The 21,858-nt window shown below is 31.5% G+C and overlaps 1 protein-coding gene across 4 annotated transcripts in view; it reads left to right on the forward strand.

Moving 5' to 3' along the window:
* Positions 1–21,858, forward strand: part of E23 (ABC transporter G family member E23) — a 457,701-nt gene that overhangs the window by 339,716 nt on the left and 96,127 nt on the right. Inside the window, exon 1 of one of the 4 annotated variants that reach the window (XM_076415217.1) lies at positions 2,234–2,409. The exons of the other annotated variants lie outside the window; for them this stretch is intronic. Within the exon in view, the coding sequence (XP_076271332.1) occupies positions 2,339–2,409 (71 nt within the window). The 5' untranslated portion in view covers positions 2,234–2,338. Of the gene's footprint in view, positions 1–2,233; positions 2,410–21,858 lie in introns of those variants that run through there. 4 annotated transcript variants of the gene reach the window in all.

Below are 21,858 nucleotides of genomic sequence, written 5' to 3' on the forward strand. Positions count from 1 at the left end.
TACAAACCCTTTTGCTCTTATTTAAGACCTCACAAGAGATTCCTATCAGTTTTTCATTATTTATTGCTAAAAGCCATTTCTGACATAGAGCAGGATTCCTAGGAATGCTGTGCATTCTATTTGAAACGCTAGTACATCCGAGGACGCAACACCTGAGACGTCTCCAGATTTAAACAAGTCATTCTAATTAAAAATGAACCATAAAAACACAGTTAAAAAAATAAGAATATTTAACACATATTTATAAGTTTTTTTTAGTTTACTTAAAAAATATAAAAAAGTCCAAAATATGCAGTCTTCTTGATTATTTCTACCAAATATAAACACGCGTAAATTACGATTTTTTATCTTCTAGAACAGTGTTCTGGAAGCTGGATATGTCAAATTTAGCTTTGCTGCCAAATTTAAACTTCAAGCCACCTAACCGTGAATGAACAAACTAAAACGCTGTTTCGCATGCGCCCATATAAGATACCCTTCTAAATTCTCAATATATTGTGAGTATTTTCCAGGCCACCAACTTTTTCAATTTTGCGAAGATCACCTTGGAATCGAAAATGTTATAGGGGAAGGTTTTGTATATAATTAGTGGTGTTTTAAACATTGTCGTTGTAGCTATGGGACCCTGAATCTTTAAAATAATATGCCTTATGAGTTTGTGTATATATAATGGAAAATATTTTAAATCATATAATGATTTTAATTTATAGCCTCCTTGTTACCAAGCAGTGTTTTTTTGGCATAACTGAAATAGTTATTTCTTGTCGCATTTTACACTGTTGAATGAGATATTTACTATTACAATTATAAACATAAAATGAATCCAAATACCGGCAGTAGAACGACCATTCAGTCGGTTTAACCACTGCGGCTACCAAATCGTTTTGATATGATTTATTTTTATTAATAACTTAGGTAATCTCTAACATTCTTAGTGGAGCTTTGGCAAGATATCTAATCACAAAACGTTTTATTTATATTTATCGTAGTTTTTATTTAATTATTTATATTACGGGCTAAATTATTGGAATTTCCGGTTACTTATTGCCCAGAACTAATTTTATTGTTTATTTTTTTGGTTCTGCAGAAAATAAATCGTTTGGTAGTAAAGAATTTAGTCCGCAAATGAATCACAAGCAACAAAAAGTGTTCGAGAATTTAAAAAAAATTGCATCATCTCTTGGTTTTTCTGTTCAGTTCTAGTTAACTAATTTCTTTTACTTGGAAAGAAAGTTCGGTTGTTAAATCGAAAGGAGATAATTTATGAAAAGCTTTCCGTACCCGCTCAGTAATTATTTTTGACATTTTTATTATCAGAATATTTGATAATTTTTTAATAAGCTTGGTGGTAAGCTTTGGTATGAAATGGTTTATTGTTAATTTTGTTTAATAGGAAGAAATAAATAGTGTTTTAATAAAAATAAATGTTTTAGAAAACCATTGTCATCTCAAGAACGTTTCGGTAGATTTCCACCAACCATCCTGAGGTTTTATTTTTATAAGTTATACAACTGCTACTAGTAAAAACAATACTTCTTAAAAGCCTAATTTATGTAGTTAACTATGTATAATACAAGATGGTTAATTATAGAAAATATTATTACAAAATCTAATTTTTTGGAGAATTCGATTTTTTTTTATGTGAATAATTAATTTGTGAAATAATAGCATCATATAATAACAAAATCGCTGTCAACTCATCAAACATTTTTGATAATTTAAGAGAAACTATTATTCCTTATTAAAAATAGTTACGTTTATTATGTAACATCACTCACAATTACCAACACAAGTTACTATATTTTTAAATCCGACATTTCAAAAAACTGTTTTTACATGTTTCAAATTTTATCTCAAGTTCAAATTAAGTTGTTTCCAATTCTTACAAAGTATTTACAAATTCAAAAGCGTGCTATATCTCCGAGTTCGAAATAATAGACTGACAACCAAAAAATTTGGATTTATTTTCAGTGACCTTATCACGTGAGCTTATCAATTGATTTTTAAACACTTTACGTTTGCCGTTATATCTCATGCCCTGTAACAGGGTCTATAATAATTGAAAATAATAAATTAATCCATCATTGGTTAATTCTTCTACACCATAATATTTTTCTGATTCACCGAGATTCCTCCGGGATCACTCTAGATATACGAACTCGGTGTACAACAGTGAAACATTCAGATGATGATGGAAAACGTATATAAGCGGGTCACGATATATACCACAGCCAGTAAAAGTGATGTGCCAACGAGATTAACACATATAGAGTGAAGTGGACTGAATTATTTGTAATATGAAGAGACAATTGCGGTTGTTTGTGGATGTTGTTTAAAGATGAGTGAGTGGGATTCACTGAAAACCGGAGATTCTTTGACGTGGATTAGGAACCAATTGGAAATCTATAAGTTAGTTAAAGAATTTTTATTATTTGGAAGGTATTGTTATATAAATCGTGACTTTTTCGGATTATCTGTAATCTTTTTGTTAAAATTTACATGTTAGGTATTAATAGCGAAATATTCTTTATTTAATGTCAGAATAAGCTAAATAATTTATTAGGAAACAGTTTAGTAAATATTTACTTTAATTTCTGATAATCTTAAAATTTTACTGCATATAAAAAGCAATTCTAAATATAGAATACAGTTAACAATAAAAATGGTTTTAAATAAACTAACGGATGCATTTAGAATGGATTTCTTTATGTTTATTGGTACTTTGTTTATTTTTAGTTTATCGCCAGCAGAAAGTATTGTGGTTTTGTGGTGTACTGCTACATAATTCAATCAATTGTTATTTATATAGTTATCTATGGAATATATCCCAGAACAGTAAAGCTACATATAATTATCATTATCACCTCATTTTAAGCATTATCTTAAAAAAATTATATAAATTAAATGGTAAATGCATAGCAATCTTTAAATTATTCCATTGTTCTCTATTTTTGGAAAATATCTGCAAAAATAATTTGTTGTCTGATATTTTTTTCCTAATAATTCAGTCAGGTTGTAAAGAAACAGTATCAGATTATGTATTATCAAAAATATACAGCCATAAACTATAAGTTAAAAATATAGCTAGCCATTTGCTTTTTCACTGCTGTGGTAATATAAGTTAATTTGGCTTATATTGTGAGAATGCTGCTGAGCAGTGTAATTTTTGGTTTATATCGCAACCAGATAAAGTGATTAAGATGAATTGAAATAAACAATTTCTGGTGAGAGCAATGGATATATTCTGCAACATGTGGCCAGTTCCTGTCTTTGTTTTTGTCGTGCTTATCTTTGTTTAACGACTGCTTTTAATACTCGACAATTTAGAGATATGAACTTCAAACTCTACCAAACTAGGTATAACGTGAATCCTGTAATGTTTTCCTGCTTGCCTATTAAAAGTATTATTTTTAAACCACTTTATATGAAAATATGATGCTTTGATGGTTTGCTCAAATATTCCTATATTTTGGCACCCAATTAAGTCACATCCTGGACTAACTGCCTGAAACTTAGCTAAAGTTGAGCTTGAGCTGATCTAAAAGCTCTAATATTTAAGAATAATAGAATAATTTCATTCTTTGTTTATCTACTTATAAAAAGGATTTAATTGAATTATGTTGTTTAGAAAGAAAAATTAATTGATTATCTTTTAAATCATTGTGATTTAATGTAATTTTGTAATAATATGAGAGTCAGGCTAGAACGTTAGGCAGAGTAAGAGAGTACTAATACCTATATTTATTATTATTATTTTACTGAAAGTAATTTTGAAAAAAAATCCTTCTGATTAGTCTAAATCTTGATTATATACAATCAGATTAATGTTTTTTTAATTGTAGTATTGGAAATAAATTATTTTAGATCTAAATATATACAAATCTGAGGAATTTCTCACCCGAGCACTTTCACATTCTTGATGAAGTATAAGGATATTATTTATGTTGCATAATATTAAACATTACAAATTATGGCTTTTTTGGAATGTCATATGCTTTATAATTTGCCTGATGATTTAAACAATTTGATGTTGCTCCTAATGTGCGGAATAATGACACATGACACATTAAATTAATAATGATGTCAATTGCATATAATTTGCAGACATTAAATTTGTATAATAGATCAGTATAATTTCTTTTACGAATTAGTTTTTATTTAAACTAGATCACCGCAACATAGTTAGACATGTTTGTTTTATATTAAGTTGTGCCAATAACAGGTGAACAGCAATTAGAGCGCTCTGTTTAAAAAATTGTTAAAAACACTAAATACATTGGAAATAGTTCTACAATAATTTTTTTGATTATTTTTCTTACAAAACAGCGAAACTGTATTAATAGAGCTATGTCTTTGGTCAATCCTCTGATTTTTTTTCGAATCTCTTGTGGATAGGCATTGCTGAATATGGAATATAAGCAAGTAGTAGATGACATCAACTTTGACAAGTATTCTAAAATCAGTCGAATTGCAATGATGTACTTTTCTCACCTCTTGCAACGTTTTAGTTGGGTTCTTGAAATTTGTATGGATCCCTGTTGATTTTAGCTTAAAGTTTTGAATTATAACAAATATAAATATAATAAATAAATTTCTATTTAGAACAATTTGGTTATTTAGTGTATGAAATGCTCAAAATTGTATTGTCGACATTAATTACATTTGTTGTTTCATTCACGTAATGGTTTAGACGCCAATAATATAAAATGGTCTGAAAGACAAAAAATTGGAGATAACAAACTGCAAGAATTATTGGATGAAAACTCGGCTTAAACTTTTGAGGAGCTTCCAGATAGCTTAGCAGTTGATGAACTGAATGTTTTCAAACATTCACATGGGATGGGAATCATCTAAAAGAGGGCAAATTTTTCTATACCTATTGAGTTTAAATTCAGTTTCAAACTCTTTCGGCGTCGTGGTTTGTTTACCAGGCACGAAGAGAAAAGTTTTATGTGACGTATTGTGCCTGACGACGAATAGCACATCTAGATAATGGGTTAGTCTAGGAAAGCCATTCACGATACAAGTAGCTTGCCCGAAAGTCTTAATTTTGACGTCTTACTCTTTTGATCATACGGTATGTATACAGAGTTGGGAAAATACAAATTTTGCTTTAACTAAAATATAAATAACAACATACTATCTCGCAGAAAATATAAAGTACAAAGTACAGTAATGTAACTATTTTTATTTAAAATAGAAAATAAACATTTTAAAACTGAGTCAGGTTTTCGGTCAGGATTATATAACTAATATAGTACTAGTCTAGCCCGAAGAATTTTCTTTCATGAATATTAGAATTTTAAATGTGCTAACAGACAAACAGACCCTTGGAAAATGGAAGCAAATCCTGCTAAAGAAAAGTTTTCCTTAGTACTTCTTGTCTTTTTATAGATCCTGACAAACACAACTTATATTGTGTTAACACATTTTATATCAGTTAGGAAGCTGACTAATTCTAACTCCATTTTCGATTTCTGTGGTTGATAACTATGCCTGTTCGCAAAAAAAATAAATTCATCTTCTTATGATTTCTGGCAACCAACGTATTTTATAACTGGGGTGGCAGCATGATTTAGTTTAGACGTGGTTAAAAGAGCACCGAAGACGGGGAACGCAGTGGACGCCCAAAAGAGGTTGTTAACGACGAAAACATTAAAAAATCCACAAAATGATTTTGAATAGCCGTAAATTGAAATTGAATGAAATAGCAGACACTCTAAAGACATCAACTGAACGTGTCCATCATGTCACTCACGAATATTTGAGTATGAGAAAACTCCGTGCAAACTGGGTGCCGCGCGAGCTCACTTTTGACCAAGAATAACGACGAGTTGATGATTCGGAGCAATGTTTGAGGATGATCAAGCATAATAAACCCGAGTTTTTGCATCGATATGTGGCAATGGATGAAACATGGCTCCATCATTTCACTCCGAAGTCCAATCGATAATCCAAGTGGACTGCACACGATGAACCCGCTCCAAAGCGTGGGAAAATGAAATAGTCGGCTGGCAAGTTTATGACGTGTATACTTTGGGATACACATGCAATAATTTTCATTGACTACCTTGAAAATGGAAGGACATCAGCGACTATTACACAGCGTTATTGGACCGTTTGAAGGACGAAATCGCCGAAAAACAGCCGCATTTGAAAAAAAAAGGAAGTGCTGCTTGACCAAAACAATGCACCGTGCCACAAGTCAGTAAAAGTGATGGCAAAAATCCATGAGTTGGGCTTCGAATTGCTTGCTTATCCACCGTATTCTGGCCCCCGCCAGATCTGGCCCCCAGCGGCTATTTCCTGTTCTCAGATTTCAAAAGAATGCTCGCTGGGAAGACATTTTCGTTGAATGAAGAGTTGATCGCTGAAACTCAGTCCTATTTTGAAGCAAAGGACAAATCGTACTATAAAAATGGTATCGGAAATTTGGAAGGTCGCTATAATCCGTGTATCACCCTTTAGGGGAATTATGTTGAATAAAAAAAAACTAATTTTGCCAAAAAGATGTTTTACTATGGTAGGCCGGGGACTCTTCAATTGCCCTGTTATACGTGAAGTGAATTTAATCAGCCATAAATATTGATTCATTTAGCGGCCTTTGCTTTTTGCTATGGAGCGTTATTTTTTGAAGAACTCACCAGTTAATAAGATCGATACATGTATTTTGAAGCCATAAATATTTGAAATATTAATTGTAAAATACTTCAGCGTCAGATATCTGAACTACCAATTACATATAAATTTTTTTTTAAGTTATTGAAATATAAATGTCTATCTGATTGTGTTTCATATATTCACTGGAGTTTCACTGTCATGCTCCCTCGTCTTTTTCGTGTTATGATACAGAATTTACGACCATTTTTCTTAATATTTTATACCACTGTATAACATCGAATATTAGGCAAGTGATACATTCTCGGGAGAGAGAGAGAGACCCTACATGTGGACGGGTTGGATCAAATCCTTGGTATGGGCCCACGCCTCTGCTCTCATTTCGATTTCGGGTGTCCTTCAGAGGCCAAAAACTCGTTTCCGATGCGTGACATTCCTGAGGCGAGCTTTTAACGGTGCCGGGACGATCGCTTCGTCTAACGGGGCTTTTCATTTTGGAAGCCCAGCGGTCTCCACGCACGTCTCCCAGGCCCGCTACGCACCTGCGTTTTTATTCGGACGCATCAGACTTTTTATTGTTGCTCTTTAAATGATTTAATAAAAACAAAAAAACCGTTAATGTCGTTCTACGTCCTAGAGGAGGAAAAAACCGTTCGTTCCTGGAGAGATCTTCGTTAAGTGGAATTCTTAAGATTCTGAGAAACAGTGTGGAGATATTTATTTAATTACGGTTCTTATTTTTTAATTATGAAATTATATGCTAGAGTAATTTGCTGAGAATATACTAGGCATAGTCTCTCCAATAAAACAATGACCTTTGTAAAAGTGTAAAATTCGTCTAAATCTCGGAGCGGATTTTCCTTCCCATTGTCCCCAAGTTAAAAAGAAGATTGTCTGATGCGTCGAAACAAACCGAATTTATCTCTAAAAATCGATCTGTGTTGGTACTGGTCGTCAAAATGTTGCCGTTGTCAAATGTCTACAAAATTCTTCAAGACTTTGGAGATAATCCTACGGCCAATTTTAAACCTATGGCATAAAATAACAATTATTTTCAATAAAACAATCTTAAAAAAAAAAATAAACGATATAACAGCTACTTGCACAGTAAATGGCAAAATAAATAAATAAAAAATTCTAATCGTGCGAGATCTTGATGTCGAGTGACAGTTATGAAAACATAATGAAAACCTACCTGATGAACCAATTTTCAATCAAGAGATCGGTGAAATGTCAAGTAATATTGAAATTATACGGGAAGCTGAAAGTACGAGTAATTAATTATACTTCCGGACCATAGTAGTGATAAACAAAAGTATTGATAAATATATATGCCGAGAAGTACTGAGAATGTATGATGTTCTTAAGCTCAAATACAGACAATGACAATGATAATGATGAACAATCTTAGTCCACAGTAGCCAATAACATTGACGAACAGTCATAATACAACAGAAAATACCGTAACTGATAACAGTGATAAACAATTTTGGGATGTATTACATGTATTACATGTGCACACGGTACGAAGAAAATAATAATAGTGGACGTGCAATGAGCAAACGCGAGATCCTGCCATTAGGGCTAGTAGTACTCGGTAGGATAAAGCTAAAATCTCCAATATACAAATAGGTAAATAAATAAATAAGGAACTGTGTTGCTATTGTGCACTCACTTCTGCCAACTCCGATTACGATGAACATTCAATGCGTACAAAAGAAAAAGCCAAAGGCAAACAAGCTACATACGCTGTCATAAAGAGCAAACAGGAACCAGATTTGGTGGCGTTTATGATGTTCTCTAACGTGTTCTCTACTTTAGTGTTTCTTCGAAACCCAAATTGATGTTCTGGTATACTAGTTGTATATTTATAATTATTCATATTATAACAATATTAACCTCTTATAGACTAGTAGAGTGTGCTTCTTTCTTTGTTTTTCTCAGGTACTTCCCAATATGCAGTATTCTATGAGCAATGTTGCATTAAATATGTATATAATATCATAATTTTATGTGATTATGTACAAATAGTGACAAAGAGTTTGATATGTTGGCTTTGAAAGTAATAATAGTGTAATTAGACTTTGATCAACTTTTTGGTTTCAACAGCATTATTTAATGTTCCAAAACAGCAATTATGCATTCACAAGTAAAGCAATAATTACTATAATAATCTACAAAGATTTATCAATAAAATAAAGCAACAAAAAACTGAAAAAATGGATTAAAGGATTAGACTATCAATTCAGTATGAGCAGCGAATAAGTTTCCATACAAATAGCAAGATGATTCAACAGTATATAACCTCAGGAATGTTATCAGATATAAGTCAATAAATAAGTCCACTTCTTATGAGCATTTTTACCGTATATCCCAATTTTGTTATCTTGAATCTAGATGACGCCCGAAAAAGTGTAAGTTTTTTATGCATGGTTTTAGAAGACAGGGGTTTGCTATAATTGATATCATTAAGACATAGAAAGCAAATCACAACAATACATATACCTTCTTAAAGAAAATGGCGATTTTAACCTACTTCAGGGGAAAAACTGCAAATTAATTTGTGTTATAATATTAACATACCCCAGAAAGAACAAATATACACGTTATTTTATTTTTAAATTTATTAAGTAATTAAATACCCTGAATATGCTATGGATTTTATGTTGTTAGACAACTCAATAGCTTTTTTGTTACACTTTAACTTATTGTAGAAGTAATTTGACTTGACTATTTTCATTGAGCTGAAAAATTACACCAATAACCTGCTATTTTTCATTATATGTTTATCTGAATAATTATTACGGGCAGTTTTTAATCATACTCAAACTGAAATTCACAATTGAGAAGCTGTTTTGTTAAAACGATTCCATTAATATGTATTAAAGAAACAGTCAATATTGATAAATGCTCTGGCTCACTTTACATCATACTACCTTAACATAAAACTTATTATTATACATATTATTAATAATTATAAATCGCAATTTTTGAAAAATAACTGTATTTGGAGTAATTCATCAATCTATATACTAGACAGTAGGCATATTTTATGATTTATATTATATAAAGGAAACGTTCAAAAATAAGTAAATCGAGCTCATGTGAAAGATATTATATCTAGTCTATATCTCATCCTAAGCACTGCTTATATTTGATGATAGTACAGTACAGTACGTTTTAGTTTATAAACTTCAGTGTGATTACACTTTTTAAAGTTATTTTTAAGTGGTTAACAAGTGTTTTAAGAAGATTGTGTTCAGGCGAATTAATAGTTTTCAAAGTATTTAACACCAATATGTCAATTAAACTCATTTTGATTTCTAGGATGAATAATTTTCTATATATATTATTAGCATTAAGGAATATTTATTTGTTCCTCGGTACTTTTATTCTAAATTTTCTTTCTAATCTACCTACCAGTTGTAATGCAATAACAGTAAATTGCAAACTTGCTGCTGATCTAACTCGGTTCTTCTTAAATTGGTATTCTAATTCTATGGCAAAGAACCTTCTTTGCACCTGCTAGTCTTACCCTCTTATCAAATAAATCATTTAATTTTGATATACGTTTCATATCTGCCCTATGTAATCCAACAGTCGAATAGTAAAGAACAGTATTGTATGGTTTCAGCCGACTTGGCCTGAATAACGAATGCATTTATATTCAATTTGGTACATAAGTATTTGAAATATTAACGACAGATAATTCAGCGTCAGGTATTTGAAACACCAATTACAAATTAAATTTTTAACCAAATATATATTTGCATTTTAATGATAATAATAGTAATTCTAACATTTTGTACCAAACATGTACATGAATTAAAAAAATTGGTATAATAATGGGGAATCGAGTAATAAATACTATTAACCATATTTTAAATAGAAAATGTTTTACTTTATGTGTAAACAATTCGCCTTGAAATGGTTTTTTATACAAAGTGAATTAACTTAAATAACCGATATCAACAAAAAAAGAATAGAACGCTGGATTTTTTATTAAGAAACTATTTAGTGCATAATATAATTATTTGTACAATACCATTTTTTCCTTAGGTTCGATTTTTAAACATTGGTGCATTCACCCGTCATTGTTTAAACAACTGTATAAATTATTTTTTGATTCGACATTTCGTCATCTGGTTAAGTCCTTTCGTCATTCGTCCATTACTCTCGAGGCGAGTTTATTAACCTCATAAACAATAAAATTCATTTATCGGCCATCCATACGAATAAAACATGTGGAGATTTTCATAGACCAAAAACAAATAAAAAAATTAATCGAAAGACGATATCAATTCGGGTTAGCAGGAAAAAAAATGTCTAAAAATAGTCCGGGAGTTCGTTCGATGACAAGCGATGATAGACATTTTAACACGATTTCGGTGCAACTGGTATTTTGATCTCTAGTTGCGGAAGTTATGAGAAAATATCATGGTGATTTACGCGATAGATTTTTTTCTTCAAATAAATACAAACAAATATGTTTTGATTCAAAATTTGGGTTTCCGTCAGTTAAAAGGATCAGTGTCTTTCCATCTGAAGTGTATTCTTTCTCTTCTTTGAGTTCTTTTGACTGGCGAGTCTGAAAATTTTAACTTTATTCCCACTAGTATTTTATTACAACTAGTATTTTAATTTCTAGTTCCAGAAGCTGTGAAAAAATATCACTATAATATATGAGCTACTTCAAGTTTTCTTCAATTAAATACAAATAAATATGTTTTGGTTCAAAATTTGTATTTCCAACAGCTTAAACAATTAGTTATTCAATAAATATTAATAAAATTCAATATATCTAGTGAGCCTAAAAAATCAGCAGTTGTTAAATCATTAAAAAATACATTTGAAAAGGCATGAAGTTGCGTGACAGTTGATCTTAAAAGCATCAAAAGATATCCCTATATAACAGTTTACCCAATATCGAATGCATGTGTGATTCAGTGATGTGTGAACATATCATTTTTAAATCTAATTCTCTAACATTTAATCGTTTGTTGAACATGCAATTGTTTGGAAATATGTATTCAACAAACAGGACATAGTAATAATGGAAATAATGATATTCCAATAATGTATATAGATCAAAACTTACCAATGTTATAGTATGTTCTATAATATGGAAGGATTATCGACAATCGTCTACTGATGGGGACCCATCCCTTGCGCACTAAATTTTGATTTTGCCAGGTTGCCATTTCTTATAGCTATTTCTGTATTTCAAGGATATATGTTAGATTGTGTTTAATTTTACAACAAATTTAATTAACCAATCAGTTAAGTCAAGAACAAGAGCAAAGTAAATCTAGAAGTGCTACAGTTTTTATCACCATGGGTATCCATCCATAACCATGTTCTATCAGTATCTCTTCACATTTTAAAATACTCAATGGAGTAAAATTTTAATATTTCTTGTTCAACTAATATCAACTCTCGATCATTTGTAAAGAAATTGTTGAAATTAACTCACCCTGAGTACTCACAATGACACTGTAAGTAGTCGATATGGGATTATCCATTATTATTGTAAACGTTTTAAAAAGTTTAATCTTAATCTTATAAAATATAGTTAATAATTTTGTAAAAGTTTATTCTATTTAAGATTTTCATTCATCAAAAATCTTTTTTTAATATATTGGAATAATAAGAAATATAACATGTATTTAGTTATTGGAAGTCAATCTATATGGATAAAATCGATATCTTTTCGGTTATGAACTTCCTCTATTAATTGTATTAATGGTCTGCCGTTACCAATCCAAATAAAATATGTCACACAAGACAAATTATCGTTATTCGTTGACCATTTATCATAAATTCACCGTAAACACCATGTCAAGCTTAAAATTGTTACAGTGCTTGTATTGTTGCGTTATAAAACAAGACAAATATAATTTCGATTGTTACGATATATTGTCATTTTTGAAGTCGTATTTCAACATCACATGTTTTAGTTTATGTTCGTTACCGTTTTTAGCTAAATTAATAAAAGGCCTGTTCTATTCCTTTTGCATGCTACCACCAAAACCTTTCTAATTTTAACTCGTGACGCATATGAAATAATAAATAACTGAACAAATAGAGCAAAATCTGTCATAGGGGAATAGTCGAATATATAGCAAACTTATTAAATAATCCCATTTGATATGTATATAACAGCCTATATATTTACAATAATTAAATTAATCTTGATATTCATGAGTTTACTGTTATTTTAAATTTCCTTCCTTGCCTTTGTATTTTATTTTCATCTCGGCTACTTTCTTTTTAACATAATTCCCATACGTAAAAGCACTATTCTTATATGGTACAGCAGTGTCACTTAAGTTCAAAGCCAGTGTTTTTTTTATTATTTTGTTGGTAAACTTAATAGGAACTTTTTTTCTTCTGATAGGAAGTCTCTTTATATTATGACGTCAAAATCTCACAATGTTGCCGCATCAACTTTGGGTTTTAGTTTTGATTGGCTTTGGCATAAAAACATATTCTAGTCTACATAAAATAACGAAATAAATATATAAAATATAATTTATTTTAACTTTTTAATAATGCGTATACTATCGAATAATTTAAACTACAGTTACAGTAGTTACAATACAGAGACAATAGTTTATAGGTTAGAGTTATTTTATTATATTGACCATGAGGCAATTATGTATTATTGCATTTAGTCACATAACAGAGTCACAAACTGCACCTTTCGATGGTGATACATCTGGTCTTCACCAAATGATATCTTATTTACTTTTGCTTAACTTTGAAACCAAATATGTGATTTTAATTGTAGGATAATGTTATAACATTTATCTTTTGAAGCCTGATTATAACGAGTATGAATTTATTTGATCAAACAAATTGTATCAAACTCATTTTATAGGATACAAGGGAAGATAGAGATGCCGAAAATATATCGATATTTTTGACCGATAATATTTGACTGATATATCAATATATCGACATACTTTTCAGTCGATACTTTTCGATATTTTTTTTTAAATTAAAGGTGTATCTTAAATATTATAAAATTGGTACTTAATTTTAAATATTTAGTGTACTTTGACATTCAATTTTAAAAGTTTAATAAATATATTGATATTTTTCTCATTGGCTGGCACTCTTAAGATAGTATCTTTAGCAAATAAACGACATTTTATAGTATATTTTCTGGTTTGGGAACTTCTTGAGCTTGCTTGTTATCTGATTTTTTAAATAAAGAAGAGACCACTAACTTTTGGAAGTAACCACAATATATTGTGTCATTAATTGTTCCATGATAATTTGTCAATGTTAGCCAAATAGAAGTATTAAAACACGATGGTTATCCATCAAATCGGAGTGAAGTAAAAGTGTTTGTTTTTAAATCCTACACATTTCATAACGGGCGCAGTCGGTAGGAGTCCGGATTCTGCGATTCATTTAATTGAAGTCAAATTAAGTATCAAGAAAAGAAGGGTCACAAAAGTTGGAGTAAATATACTCAACGACTCCTAGTTATAAACTATTCCAAGTAAGAGACGTTCAAGCTTTGAAAAACAACGCTAGTCCGTGGATTCCTGGCACATGCATCAAACTTCAAGGCTTAAGGCCACCAAAGGCGGATTGAAATTGCTGTATTGTCGTGGAAGCGATTTCAGTAGTTCATTTTCTCAACCATAGACTATTGGACTTTGGAGTCACGAACGTTGGAGAGAGCGTTCTATACAGAGTAATAGGTATTCGGACGGACGAAGATACAGACGGTATTCATACATAATTTTACTACAACTATAAGCTGTCCAAACGGGGCAATGACCTCGTACATCCTTTTGATCATTTCTTTGGGAGATTATTGTTATATCACGCCACTGATATGGCCCTGGTTGACAGAATGGAGCAAATATCTTAAAAAAAAACAAATAGTTGTCTTGAAATAAAATAAAACATTTTATAACTTATGGGAACGAATGTAATTTATTTTTAATAAAGCTCTTCCTTTAGTGTCTCATCCTAGCAGAGAAATCAATTGAAATCGAGTCGGAAAGGCTAATATGGTGCAACGGACGCTTAACATCTTTAGTAGGCCTAAATACGAACCGATATTGAGCAATTTTTCGTATAAATTCGAAAGAGGCAGACGGTATATCGGCACAGTGCCGATTAATTTCTAAGCGTTAAAACGTTTAAAAAGAACTTGCAGTTCAGCGATTTCAGTAGTTCAATTTTTTAACTGTAGACTGTTGACATTTGGGAGATCGTTCTATACAGAGTATATCCTAGCAATTTGGGTAGGAATAGTGCTATTGAGAAGATCATTAATAGGCAATCGAGCGAGCGAAGATACAGACGGAACTCATACGTAATTTTAGTACAACTATAGGTTGCCCAAACGGGGCAATGAGCACGTACATCTTTTTGATCATCTCATACGGCTCTGGTTGACAGACAGTCCTTCCTCTAGTGTCTCATCCTAGCAGAAAATCAATTGAAATCTAGTCGGAAAGGTTAATATTAGCCTTGAGAACTATCGACTGAATACGGTCGAAATGGTCGATAGTCGCAGAATAGTCGAAACAGTTTATAGTCAAAAAACTAACGACTGAAAATAAGAATTACTATTTTCAGTCACATGTACGGTTCGACAGTTTTTTTTTCTTCGCTATGTCAGAGGAAGATGTACGAATTATTTCCTGTATAAATTGTGAGGGAGAAACGCAGATAATTACTTGGGGCAGTGAAATTTATATGTGTTTGTATTTTCCAACGGTAGTATAATCGAGATGGAGATGTATATATATGTATATATATACTAACTTTAAAAAAGAAAAGGAAAAAAATACTGTATACTATTATTATGCAATAAATAATTTCATTTTAAGGAAATTTGAATTACTTTTATATTTGAATATTCTGTAGATTTGTAAAAAGGAATGGAATAATAACCCCACAAATGTTTTATCGTATTTTAATATGTTAGATATAATATGCTATTTTTAAATAACATACTATAATAAATATAAATAGTACAATACAACTCAAACAAAACTTAAAAACTACAGATGTACAATAACCATAAATACTAAATAAAAATTAAACATATACCTAATTATAGAAAAAAACTAATTCATGACCTAATTTAAAATGATCGAACAATAATTACCAGAGCTTTTTTAAATAAAATAAATCCTTTACTTATTCTTGAACGGAAATATATTTTAATCACTATTCAAAAATATAATGTACTAGCGACCCGCCCCGGCTTCGCACGGGTGCAATGCTGATACCAAATTAAATAAACTACAGAAAAAATATGAACGTTGTATATAAAAACATAGCGGCCCGCTCCGACTTTGCACGGGCATAAAATATATATGCCTATGTCACTCAATGAAAACATGATTAAAATCGATCCAGTATTTTTGGTTCATTCATTACTGCCCTTGGCCTACACGCATTAAATTTGGAGTAAAACAATTCCTCTTCCCCTATACTTACTATGAAGATTTCCTGCTATCTTTGGAATATCTAAATTCATACAATTTTTATTACATTACACATTTTTAAACGCAAATTTTAAATTTGTAATATCTCCGAAAATATTTGTTTAATTTACATGCTGTAAGGAACCATATTGATCTATATTAATTGCACACTGTATTTAAGGTACTTAATTCGATAAGGAGTAATGCCGTATTGCTTAAAATAGCTTCGTAAATACGCCATTTTCTCACGTAAAAAGTAAACAATAAAAATGGTTAATGTGGGTTATCCCTAAAAGATAAACTTTTTAAAGATTTTTATGGTGTACAATACTGTAGTACATTAATTTGATCTAACTCGTAGGGTTAGGCAGCGTTTTTGCTAATTGCTAAATAAGCCTAAAAAAATAGGTTAATTTACGACATCACGTTAGAAACCTCTAAAATTAGCAATGTTGCCTTAGTATATTATGCATGTATTATACATATGAACCTTCCTCTTGAATCACTCTATCTATTGAAAAAAACCGCATCGAAATCCGTTGCGCGGTTTTAAAGATTTAAGCGCACATAGGGATATAGGGACAGAAAAGGCGACTTTGTTTTATACTATGTAGTGATGTTCAGCTTTTCTCTCGTAATGAGATTTTTTCGATTGTTAAAAATTTCGCCAGATTTTGCCCTATAAGTGGCATTTCCAATTACTGCTTAATTTGTAAAGTTGTTGTGGCACCTGGTGTAATTATTTCTTTCATTCTAGCTTGATTTTTTAAATCCAAATCTCTTCAGATGAAATACATTCTTCGTCAGTATTTGTGTCTTGAATTTCGAGTTGTAGCACTGTATTAGTGTTTTTTGAAGTTAGAATGGAATATGTCTCTTTTGTGATAATTTCTTGTATGGCCTCAGCATTATTAATAATACCAAATACTGATTCTTTAAATAAATTATATTAATATTGCTCAACGGACGCTTCCTATCTTTCGTAGGCCTAAATCCGAATCGATGTTCAGCAACTTTTCGTATGAATTCGAAAGACGCAGACGAGTATATCGGCACAGCGCCGATTACTTTCTAAGCGTTAAAACGTTTAAAAAATAATAAAGAAAAAATCTTAATGTGTGCATTCACGTCGGGGTCGATGAACCGTCTTGGTTGCGAAGTTTATTTTTGAGATGCCACTCGTCGATATTGTTTTCGTTGGGGTATCATAACTCTTTTAAAGTGTGTCACCCGATATTTTGTTGTTTGTTGCTCGTTGTGCCGGTGATGAAAGGGGCCTCTGTTGTGCATAGATCGTATTATATCATGCATTCTGTTCGCCCGCTGATATATATGTTTTAATGAGTGCCAATGTTTTCGTTTTCAATATCGGCGGTTCGAATTTTCTCACGTACAGCGTTCGGTAGGTGCTTATTGTGTTTGCGCGTGTATAGCTTGAGCGTTACAAAAGATATAAAACCACCGAATTACGATGTTGTTTTAGGCCTAGGAAAATAACTTAATTCGTTTCAACGTGGAAGCTATTGCTGACAATATTATTATTGTAGACATTTTTGCAATTTAAAATATTGCATTTATTACCATTCTTCATTTGGATACTTCCAATAGCGATTTCGGATCTAGCGCATACATTACTTTAAAATATATTTGGTGTTAGAAATGAAGAATAAAAGAAAATACTTGATTTGTCGATTGAATGTACTGTGATGTACTATATGCATCCCCACTGTTAGTCTAGCTGTAAATTTGGCGTTTCGTCTTGCGGCAAGTAGTCAGGCAACCTGTCTTTTGTTCTTAATAATTCATTGATTACGGTTAATTGAGTTAATTCAAAAGAGAACGGCCTTTTGATCTCACCGAAATTCTTCCGACTACGTCATTTAAAAACGGCGTTAAAGATCTAACACATTTCACAACTTTTGTTGGTTCTATAAAAATATTTTCGAAAATTTGACTTAAAGTCATATCGTATATTTTTCACTATTATTACAATATTATAGTAACAAGACTGTAATAAAATTATAACAGCTACGGTATCTTAAAGTGTCCCAATCATTTTTCCTATATCCATTATAAACGCCATTTGACTGAAACCAATCATTTTCGCTCTCTCGCCGTCCTGAGCATTTCTTTCACGCAAATATAAACTTAACACTTTGCTATAGGTCATTTTTTACGGCAAAATCTAGTTCGTAACACGCCAACTGCATAACGGTAAACTGTCAAGTACATAATTCATGTTTCTATGGATCAGGCTGCCATACGGTCCGATGAAAAATATCTAAAGCAGTTTCGCGATATTTTCTTTGTAAGTTTTATCCGTGATATTTAATCGACTACTTTCCTTTAGGATATTTTCTTTAGAAATATAGTTCACAATAATGTGATTATTGGTCAGGCTTCGTCATAATTCTTTGTCCTGATTAATGTGTCCTTATTTATCAGTATACATAAGTGAATTTGCGTTTCTTCCTTGTTCTTATTATTTATATGTTATTCATATCTGCAAGGCAAGTTTCTCAAAAAGATGGCGTTGTCTAAGGACATCTTTTAAAGACATTGGAGGGAGTAAGCTTCACTACAGAAAGGAGGTTCCATCAACTGCTTTCCAAGATTGATATCAACGATGACAAGAATTTATTGACGCATAAAGGGATAAAGGGAGATTAACAGGTCAATTGAAAAGTCCCTTGCCTACCATAGTAAAATACTTTTTTTTGACAAAGTTATTTTATTTATTCAACATAATTCTCTTCAAGGGTGATATAGTGATTATAGCGATCCTTCAACTTTTCGATACCATTTTTGTAGTACGATTTGTGCTTTGCTTCAAAATATATGTCGGTTTCGGGGATCACCTCTTCATTCGACGAAAATTTCTTCCCAGCGAGCATTCTTTTGAGATCTGAGAACAGGAAATAGTCGCTGTGGGCCAGATATGGAGAATACGGTGGATGAGGAAGCAATTCGAAGCTCAATTCATGGATTTTTGTCATCGTTTTCACAGACTTGTGACACGGTGCATTGTCTTGGTGAAGCAGCACTTTCCTTTTATGCGACTGTTCTTCGGCGATTTCATCTTTCAGTTTCGGCGATGGTTCCGTTTTCAAGGTAGCCAATGAAAATTATTCCATGCGCATCCCAAAATACAGATTCCATAACTTTGCCAGTTCACTCGGATAACTGTCGATTGGACTTCGGAATGAAATGATGGAGCCATGTCTCATCAGTTATCACATATAGACGCAAAGACTTGGGTTTATTACGCTTGATCATCTTTAAACACTGCTCCGAATCATTAACTCGACGTTATTTTTAGTCAAAAATGAGCTTGCGCAGCACCCACCTTTCAGAGAGCTTTCTCATATCCAAATATTCGTGAATGATATGATGTAAACGTTTAGTTAACATCTTTAGAGTGTCTGCTATTTCTTATAGTTTCATTTTACGGTCATTCAAAATCATTTTGTGGATTTTTTAATGTTTTCGTCGGTAACAACCTCTTTTGGGCGTTCACTGCCTTCACCGTCTTCGGTGCTCATTTCACCACATCTAAACTTAGCATACCAATCTTTGATGATTAATTTTCCAGGGGCAGTGTCCGGAAACTTGGCATCGAGCCAAGTTTTTGCTTCAACTGTATTTTTTCCCTTCAAAACGCAATATTTTATCAACACGCGAAATTCCTTTTTATCCGTTTTTTTCACAATAACAAATGTTGCTTCATTCAAAATGCTATAATTCACAAACTAATGATCCGACAGCTGTCAAAGTTATACACGCATGTTTTGAGGGTTAGGCCTAACTAAAAAAAAAATGGATTTAATTCCAGTAGCGCCATCTGTGTGTCAGGCCGGGGACTTTTCAATTAACTTTCCTTTTAGATCAGTGTTTTCCATATGTAATGATATGTTTAATTATATAATTGATTATAGTATAACAATGGCCAATTTTTTTCAATGTTAAACTTCATCAACTACAGTTATTAATATTTTATGTCAAGTTTTTCCTGATCAGCTTCAGACATCGACTAAATCATTTTCGGATCGTGATATAATAAATCAGCAGCACAACAAAAAACTATTTAATTATTCTAAACTGTACGAACTCACGTTCCCATCTCGGCCTGTATGTATAATCCACATTATCTTTCTGTTATCCATACGTTACGTTTCGTAGCGAACATAATAACTAGAAATAAATTGTGTAAACAATTGAACAAATTTCCTGCAGCGCATTTACGAACCATCGTCATTTATCAGCAAGATTTCTTACGGCAATTAAGGCCATAACTCTTTATCCTTGATGTCCTATAGCCCGAAGATAGTTCGTATCTGTTTTGATAGAAGGCATTTTATTTGAATTGTGTGTGTATCTCTCTTTGTCTTTTTTTTTATCGAAGGTAATATATTTATCTATAATATATAAATAGAGGTTCGTTTTTTTTTAGTAGGTTGGCTGCAAATTTGATTTCCATATTTTTTAATTTTAACCAACTAAGTTATTATAATGGAAATAATATCCAAAACATTTTAAGTTATCGGTCTATAAATTAATTTTAAGGAATTTACAACACAACGATGCGAACAAAATCATTTTTCAATGCCTCGAAAATATATGAATTTATATCGAGTGTTTGAGCATTTGTGGGTTTTACTTTTTTATTTCAATTTATAGAAAAAGACGGCTGAAGATCATCGATCGTTATGTGAGGCTTATGGTTCCTTCTATTTTAGTATGTAAATACGGATTTGGGCATTTTAAAAGAGGTGATTTGTTGCGATAATCAATAGCAAAAAAGCTTATGGGGACCACTTGGTTATCCATCAACATCAAAGGCAAAGTCAAATAGCCATCGCTTCAAGCTAATGATTTCTATTTGATGGGATCAGATTAGTATGGTATTCAATGAGATGCTAAAATCTAATAAATATAATATATAATAAATCTAAAACTGGCCAAAATATACTTGGAAACATTAAAATGTGTTAATATGAGTTCGTATACGTTCATATGAGTCGTGGTTTATCTGGAAAGCATTTCACTTCTTACAAAAATATCAAAAAATCTGTCTATTCATTGATAACCTCAAAATATACATCGTTGTCTCAAGATGGAACCTGTAAATTGTCTGAAATATTGGAAGAACTACCGGCTGTCGATCCACAACACTTTGAATAAATTCTACCCATTTTTCACAATAAACCTTCAAATCTATATTATAGACCCAATAGTTTAAAAATATTTTATTTTAACGGAAATATGTAGCGGCTTGTTGAGTTGGCGTTATGAATGATATTGTTGACCCAATCTAATTCTGATACATTCTTAAATCCAGATACATTTTCAGAGCGTGGGTATACAGAAGTACATATTTATTGTTGCTAGAATCTTGATTGCTTATTGTAAGAAAAAGAAGTTTACGTGAAAATATTCTTATCTTAGAACTCCATATTTCATTACAGATTTTCAATCGAAAATGTATGACTAAGAGTGGTATCAGGAACCAGTGTAAATAATCTATTTTTACATAAGGATCTAAAGACGCAAATTTGTTGTCAAACAAATACGCCGGTTTTAGACAGACTGTCTTTATACTTTGCCAAAAGGAATTTGAGCCTGAGTCATGATATAACGATTTAAGGAAGGATAGCTAAGATCTTTTAGCTTTTCTGATGGTACGTCTAGTTATAGCCCTACAACATTTCGGCTCATTAGTGCTCTAAACCCATTTCTTATAGTTCTATTTGCAATTATTATTCGTCAATGAGATTGCATT

This window comes from Rhynchophorus ferrugineus, unplaced genomic scaffold (genome assembly GCF_030347505.1).
Source record: "Rhynchophorus ferrugineus isolate W39M unplaced genomic scaffold, kcgeb_rfMv2 rfM1, whole genome shotgun sequence".
Lineage (NCBI taxonomy): Eukaryota > Metazoa > Arthropoda > Insecta > Coleoptera > Curculionidae > Rhynchophorus > Rhynchophorus ferrugineus.